Source organism: Pongo abelii, chromosome 10 (genome assembly GCF_028885655.2).
Source record: "Pongo abelii isolate AG06213 chromosome 10, NHGRI_mPonAbe1-v2.0_pri, whole genome shotgun sequence".
Taxonomy (NCBI): Eukaryota; Metazoa; Chordata; class Mammalia; order Primates; family Hominidae; genus Pongo; species Pongo abelii.
The window spans coordinates 76,304,347-76,312,599 of record NC_071995.2 but is presented as its reverse complement, the minus strand read 5'-3'; the positions used below and the strand labels follow the sequence as shown (position 1 = coordinate 76,312,599).

The 8,253-nt window shown below is 34.8% G+C and overlaps 1 protein-coding gene across 12 annotated transcripts in view; it reads right to left on the bottom strand.

Annotated features, from left to right (window-relative positions):
• NAV3 (neuron navigator 3) overlaps positions 1 to 8,253 on the bottom strand; it is a 924,032-nt gene that overhangs the window by 90,663 nt on the left and 825,116 nt on the right. For 5 of the 12 annotated variants that reach the window (XM_024256848.3, XM_063712200.1, XM_024256849.3 and 2 more), the window contains 3 exons: positions 7,011 to 7,499; positions 2,240 to 2,281; positions 591 to 751 (listed from right to left, as the gene is read on the bottom strand). In XM_024256848.3, the coding sequence (XP_024112616.2) occupies positions 591 to 751; positions 2,240 to 2,281; positions 7,011 to 7,499 (692 nt within the window). The remainder of the gene's footprint in view (positions 1 to 590; positions 752 to 2,239; positions 2,282 to 7,010; positions 7,500 to 8,253) is intronic. The other 7 variants (XM_063712199.1, XM_024256851.3, XM_063712202.1 and 4 more) reach the window with 3 other exon arrangements.

Genomic DNA, 8,253 nt, shown 5'->3' with positions numbered 1-8,253 from the left:
TTTGAAAATGTTCAGAGGATTGTCTTAACAGAAATTCTTGTATGCATTTTAAGGAGTTTTAACTTTAACAGTGTTAAAAGAAGTTCAACTTGGAGTCATGAATTACATATTTTTTCCTTCCTAATTGTTTCTATTTTCTACAAAAGATTACTAATTTTGTTTCAAGGATGTTTTAATATTTCAGACAAGTAAATAAGGAGATTCCTTCCTGTTTTTTAAGAGGATTCTAAAACGGAATGGAAAGGCCCCCGGGATTAAAGTCAGATGTTCTGTAACTGATTACTGCCTTGAACCCTTAGTAATGGTAAGACTTTTTCAAGTCAAGTGACCTTTCTGAGCCTCTGGAGCCTAGACTAGAAAACAACCACCGTATTAACCTATGTTAAGCATTTGTTGTGAGCAATAAACAGCATAATGTTTGGAGATTATTCTGTGAAGAGTAAACAATGACACAAATGAAAGGTACTGTTAAAATGCCTTTCTCCCTCCTTTTAAATGAAAACATGTTGTGTTACGGAGAGATTCCAGGGTTTCTATGAGAGTGGGTGGCGAAAGAAACAAAACAAAATCAACATTTTAGAATATTTTACCCAAGTTAGAAAAGTGGTATTTTCCCGCTGCAGAAGATGACATGGCAGAAGGGGAAACCAGAGGTGACTGGTTGCCAGTGTCCTGAAGCCCTCCAGTAGAATGAGAACGCAACCACTCTTTGCCCTCTTCTTGGTTGGCCTGCCGAGATGATGGGGTATATCTGCAAAACAGCACAACTATGACACTTAAGCATATCTACAAGGGCAAGGCAATGCCAGGACAGGAAAACAATTGAGAGGAGGTTACTATTCAGAATGAACAACAATTTCAAACAGATTGAATCTAATTATAATTGCTCAGTTCTTCCAGATGATCTTACACCATCTGTTTGAATCACATAGGAAAAAAATAAAATAAAGGGATTTGAGGAGAAAATTATGCTTCTATCAGATATGCGGTTGGAAATCATAAGCAATGAGCAGACAGCCAAGTTAATTGAGAACTCAAAAGCACAGGGCTGGAAAGGATGTAAAGAGGGTGAAAACATGGACTACAAATGGAGGACAGTGGCGGGCCAGGGCCAAGGGAAATGAAGTGATGGTCACAGAAGGCATAGGGAAATGGAATACATATTGGCAGCTTTTGTTTTTTCTTAAACGAAAAACAGTTCTTTTGTTAAACTGCCACTTGACATCATGCCTAGATTACAAAAATAAGGAGGGAGATGTGCTCGCTTTACTGGAACATAAATTTCTGGAACAAAATATTAAAATGGAATAATTGCCAGCTATTTGCTATTGCTGAAAAATTGGAGAGAAAAAAAATAATGGAGAAAGACCTAGTTTCGCCATTATTCAGTGTTTCACCAAAGTATATTCTTTTTCTTCTTGTAAGTAAATTTTTAGCACCAAAAGTAGCCAACTTTTCATACGCATACAGTGTTATACCTCTATTAGTAGATCATTCTATGTCTCTTCCTCAGATAAAAGTACACAGTAAAAGATGGCCATAAGTTAAATTTTTATTTTATTTTTTATTATGGATGGAATAATTATTTTGAGATTATTAAATTATATTAGATTAATTCAGATTTAAATTGATCTGATAGCAGTACCCCTGCAAAATAGAAATGAAAACAATTTTGAGATTTTATCAAAAGGATTCTATAAAAATCACGCCTTAATTACAGTATTTGTCCTGTGATGATAAAAATATGTTTTCTTTGATTCAGATTGTAGCATCCTTCAACCTATCAACATTAACTGCCCACATCTGTAGACTGCATGGGTTTTGAATATTTGCATGCATATGACTCTAATAGGCAAAAGTTAGAAGAGTTAATTTTATTTTCATTTGTTGAAGTGAGTTCTGCATTCTACCAAAGTTACTGCCCCCAAAACAGTAATGCCTGGGACAAGTTTTTTTTTGTTTTTTTGTTTTGTTTTTTTTTTTAGTATTATTTCTTCAGAACAGTGATATTCACATTGGAATTTATTTAATTTGAGGGACAGCCTCAGTCTCTACTAGTATCTCTACCTAAGGGGCTATCTCACCAACTGTTCGGGCCAGAGAAACCATCAAAATTAAAAGTGATTTCGTCCTCAATGTCATGTGCTACATTGCAAACAAACAAAGAAGGAAGAGAGACAGCACACAAAGTTTACATAACAACAAGAGAGGTAGCAATTGTGCTGAGAGAAATATATACCTTAGTCCCTTTTTGGGTAGTGTATTTCTGTCAAGCTGCATGCTGTTAAAACAAAGAAAACCCCTAAGGACATAATGTAAACAAAACTTCCAAATTACACATCCAACAAAAATGGTTCTCTGAACTATAAAAAATAATTTTTTGGTAACACATATATAATGCTTAACTCATTGAAAAAGGCCAACTAAAGGTGACAAGATGTCCATTGCCGTCACGCATATTGAGTTCCTTTCTAATGCAGTACCATTCAATGATAGTTTAGTGATAGGATTACTAGAAAATAGATTAAATCACATTAGCATAATTTTCCTCTGAATCCTATTGATTAAATACTATCTTAGTTTTTCCTTCCCTGTGCAACTGACTAGACTTTTGCTATGATATCACATGCAAAATGAGATAGATCTGCTCTGGCTAAGTTAGAGTGACAACTTCCAATTGACAGAGATGGTATAAAACATTGTTTAATACTTATCTTTTGTCTTCAAATTATTTTTAATAAAAAGGCATGTTTATTTCCTATTTACACATGTGAAGAAAGATATATGAATGTTTGCTTAAAACTTAATTGATTCTAGTATCATTTATTTAAATATTTTAATGAAATTAAGCTATACCATCTTTTAGAAATAATAAATTAGGTATTTAAAAGGCTATAAATTTTATCATCTCTATTTTAAGGAATTCACAATTGGTAACAAGAAGGAATGAAAAGGTACGTCTAGAGAAAATAAGAAATGGCCTCTCTAAAAATACAGGAAGAGGATATCAACAACTAAGTGGGACAAGTTTAGGGATTTCTTTTATAATCTCTGGCATGTGGATAAGCAAAGTGTAAATTAATTAAAATTGCAGAATTATAGCTTTCTTCCTTTAGGACATCAAATGATCAAAATTAAATACACAGGATATGCATAATGGGGATGATATAACATGAATGTAAAAAGGCTGACTTAAAATTTGATCACTCAAACCAAAGCTAAAATGTTTTCTTCTATGTGTACTCCATTATTTAGCACTGCAATCAAAAGCATCCAAAGGCTTTATACAACTTTAACTTTATTGGTCATGTCCATGTAAGGTAATTGCTTATACTGTGTAGAGGCCAGTTACAGTATATATGTTGACTATAGAAGTTTTCTTAAGTACTGTGGATAAACAAACAAAATACATTATATTGAACAAATATGAGAAATCTCCAAATATGAACCACATGTGCTAAGGCATTTCTGTGGTCATAAGTCATTTTAAGGATTATTTATTTCCATGTGTACAAGTTAAAGTTTAATGCCACAAAGAATATGAAAAGTTGGTATTCTTCTGCCAAACTCATCCAGTTGTATAAAAATTATATATTTATATGATGAAGACCAATTGAATGAAAAAAATTAGAATAAATACATTTAAAGTTTCCATAATAATTTAAAGCTTTATTTAGAAATATGTTTGAATCTAGATATTAATGATTTTATAACAGACAATTTCTGCAAACCACCAAAGGTTGCAAACTCATATGCCAGCAAGGGCCAGACAGGGCATGAAAATGAATGTGGTGGGGATTTTAGTCAACAATCTGAAGCAGACAGGCACTGTCTGCCTAGAGCCAATAGTTTCTGGGCAGAAATGTCAAGGCAGCATTGCCAGATCTGACATTTAAAGACAAACCCGGAATTTGCAAAGTTGGTTACTACAAATTATTTAAAAATTTAGTTGAGTCAGACACACGAAACAAAACCCAAAACAAATATAGATTAGTTATGGCTCAATGGCCACCAATGACCTAGAGCAGCTGCAGAAGAGAAAACTGTTAAAAAGTGTATTTTATTATTTTATTTAATTTAACGAAGAGGAATTTAAACAAAAATTAAAATCTATAGGAAAAGCTACCGATTTAAATATGAGTATCAAAGAAATCATCTAAAATTGTAGACAAACAGGTAAATCATGAACTTATATACATCTTTATTATATATCGCTAATTAACTTGCCTTAAAATTTACATTAATACATTTTCTCTCTGGTGTAGCTTTTTGGTTTTCTTAGCATTTCTGACATTCTACTGATCAATTAATTAATCATAATGAAGCCAGTATCACCCACTAGATCTACTTTTCTCTTCAATAGGTCATAAACTTTCTTAAATATACTTGAAAGGATTAGAGCAATTTGCTATTGCTTGCAGTTCTGTTGTCAAGAAAACAAAAAGCTCAGTGTCTTGTATTAAAATTTATTTTAATCTAGTAATTTACTGGAAGGCACTAATTAATATTAATATTATATACTATAGCTATGTAGTTAACATGTACTTTTTACAGCTTAATATTCATTAATGCATTTTATTAAGGCTCAAAGGCAAAACATACTTATCCAAAATTAGTTTAAAGTTTATTTTAGAAAAAGTCTTTATTTGGTCATTTTAATGTAGGAATACTCCCATTTTAAAAATTGGCCAATTTCAGGCTGGGTGCCGTGGCTCGCACCTGTAATCCCCGCACTTTGGGAAGCCAAGGCGGGTAGATCACTTGAAGTCAGGAGTTCGAGACCAGCCTGGCCAACATGATGAAACCTCATCTCTACAAAAAATACAAAAATTAGCCCAGCATGGTGGTCCGCTCCTATAATCCCAGCTACTCAGGTGGCTGAGGCATGAGAATTGCTTGAACTCGGGAAGCAGAGGATGCAGTGAACCAACATGGTACCACTGCCCTCCAGCCTGGGCGACAGAGCGAGGCTCCATTTCAAAACAAATAAATAACATAACATAACATAAATAAAATTGGCCTATTTCAAAGATCGAACATGTACAATAAATAAATCTGCTTAAAAAGAATAAGAAATTGCATATTTTCTAGTGTATTTCTATAGTGAAAATTTTATTGGCTTCAGTTAAAATATAGATTAGAGTAAAGTATTAAAACTGCGTTTTGGTTATAGCTATGCAACTAACCAATCTTTCATCTAGTTTTGATTTGAATGTTACTTGGTTATAAATAGTTACTTGACTATATTTCTGAATCTGGGATTAATGTCTAAATGCTGAAGAAATAGGCTGATGGCTAAATGGCCAACTTGTTGCAGATTATGTTAATAATTAAAAAATAACCAGTTCTGTGGAAGGTGGTTGCGGTTAATAAATGATAACCTATTTGCCGTATGTTTGGTTTGGTTATCAAGTTGATACTTAGAATCCTTACATATGAGCATACAATCTAGGATACATTCATTAAAACTATAGGTTGTTAATATATTTTAATATAATTCATTCATTAGAAGTTTTATAAATGACATGTGAAGATGCCCATTTACCTTAGAAGTGCTGAAACTAGAATCAAAGATTTTACAGGAAGCCCGACATTTTAGGTGGAAAAATGAACCCTTACTGGTCTTTACGTATGCTGTCTATAATAGCATGTAACAGGAAAACCATAGGGAAATGGTTACATTTTAGTTGCTATCACTCAGCTGTTTGTCTTGGCCTAGTTTTTTTTCTTTAGGAGGAAAAATGTATTTTATAATTAGCAGCCCGCCATAGGAAGCACCAATATTTTAGTTAGTGCTAAAATTACTTTATCATCAGAAAGCCCCATTTGCATGGCTGTCCCTGTCTCATTGTTAGGCAAGTAGGAAATAAAGAGGGAAAGAAGCAATGTTTTGCTCTGGGTTTTGTATTTTACAAAGTCAAGAGAAAATGGGGAATTTCAAATTGGGACATCCTAGATTAAAGGGAAACTGGCGTAATGCAGAGAGTGTCTAGCTAAGGGCTTTAATTGATGTTTTAAAATATCATTCCGGGAGTAAGGCTGAAGGTCTAGAAAATAAATGCCACCATCAATATCAGAGTTAAAAAATAAAAATAAAAAAATAAAAAAAAGGGGAAGATATAGAAAGATATATCAGGTATTTTACGTGACTAGTATTTCTTTCTACATGTGGCCAAGACCATGTTTAAAGCTTTACTTCTGTCAAGAGACAAATAGCATTGCATTTATCAGGGAAAAAGAAGTGGTTTTAAGACATTTTCCTGGTGGTAAGAGTCAGTACCAGTATAACCAAGAAAGGATCACTTTGAGGAAAAAATTTAGAGTGATTTTGCTCAAAAGAGATGCTTCACAGTAAGCATATTAAGTAAGAAATGCCTTGTTATGTCCTGTACTTTAAGTTTATATATATATAAAGCCAATGAGAAACACTTTGTAATATGATTACTTTTTAAGTGGTCTATTGAAAATGGCACTGGCACTATAATTTTCTCTAGTGATTCATGGCTGACAATTGATTTTTTTTTTTTTTTTACCAGGCCAACTAGGATATCCCAGCAATCCATCTGCTATTTTTTCATAGAAGTACAAATGGAACAAATTTAACATATTGCTCTGAGCATAACTATAGAATAATTTCAATTTGGTCTTTGAAAATGCTTAAGTCATCATAAGGAGCTAGTGTTGTTCTGAAGCTTAAGCCAAATCATTAAAATGTCTTCAGGAGACCTCATTCAATATCGAAATACATGCCTCGAATTTTATTCACATTGCCTACTGGGTATAAATGTATGCATTCATACTAACAAAATTATCCACTCACCCTACCTTTAATGATTTTATTCCTCTGTAAATTTGGTAATAAGAGCAAATGAAAGGCCCAGTTTCATCAGTCTTACATCCTTTCGCACAGGGGCACTCACAGTGAAATCAAGGGAATTTAACGGGGTAGGGGTTAGGCATAGTGCAGGGAAGAGGGGGAAGATGTTATCAATGCCTCCAGGAAAGCTCACCTTTCTGAGAGAGTAGATCTCACACTACCCGTTCTCATGAGCAGGCTCTGGACCTCGTGAGTGCCTGTGGTCAGTCCAGACAAGGAGCCATGATGGCTGAGGGGGAGGTCAATGGACTCAGAGCTCGTGTGGAGACTAGTCATGGACTGGTAGCTCGGAGTATCCTTGCTGCCTGCAGAGGAACTGCTCATATTGGCAGCCCACACGAGACCACCTGATGTGAAAGAGTGAACCGATGCTGGGCTGGAGGCCAACGAGTGACTTAAGCTTATAACATCTGTAGTTAAGTCTGAGGGTTTATTGAAGAGAGGGCTGCTGCTGCCGCTTAGCCCACCAGCACTGCCCATGCTGCCCGTACCGGACGACGGTGACTCCAGACTGCCTTGCCGCGCTAATGTGGTACTAGGACTGGGCATTACTGAGGAAGATTTCACACCCTCAGTATTAGGTGCAGAGGCAGATTTGCCACCTGCCTTGGCACCAAACAACCTAAAAGAAAAACAAATAACAACTTCAGTTGTTCCAAGAAGCTAATATCCACATTTAATATTTAGGGTTACAGTACACAGAGCCAAGTGTGCTTTGGTGTACTGAACTACAAAGCACTTCCTGTCTCTATGTTAATGAGCTTTTATAAGCTTGGACTTCTTTATCAAGTGCAGAAAATCTCTCATATAAGGGTAGGTCAGTACTGAGCTGCTACTAGGGAAAGAGGGGAAGTGGGTGGAACAAAAGTAAGTCAAACATGAAAACCGCTGGTTTTCATAGTTTAGGTGATCATGAGACTTTCACTCAAAGTCAGTAGTTTGACCATACTTGCTGTTACCTATTTACAGAACCATTATAATGAAACAACTTCTACGCATTCGATAGACAACACTTAAATGAGCTCTTCTCTTGTTTTTTTTATTTTTAAATTTTTAAACAGTTTATTCAAAATCTAGATGGAACGCTTAAAGCAAGTTTAGGGAGTTGTGTTGATTATCTGGTGGTCTGAGTGACTGTCAGGGAGCAGTTGGTTGGAAACGATATTGACATTGTCGGCAACAAGTCAGTTTGTCTGTATTTTCCCCAGCAGAGGCCAAAGGGCTTTATGTCAGTTGCCAGTGCTATTCAAATACATTTTTTAATAATGATTTGAAACAGAGCTGGTGCTGTTAGATTTTGGAGTTTAGTTCAGAAAACATTTTAGTTTTGTAAATGAAGCAGATGGTAGAATCAAATTTATGTAAATATGGAAATA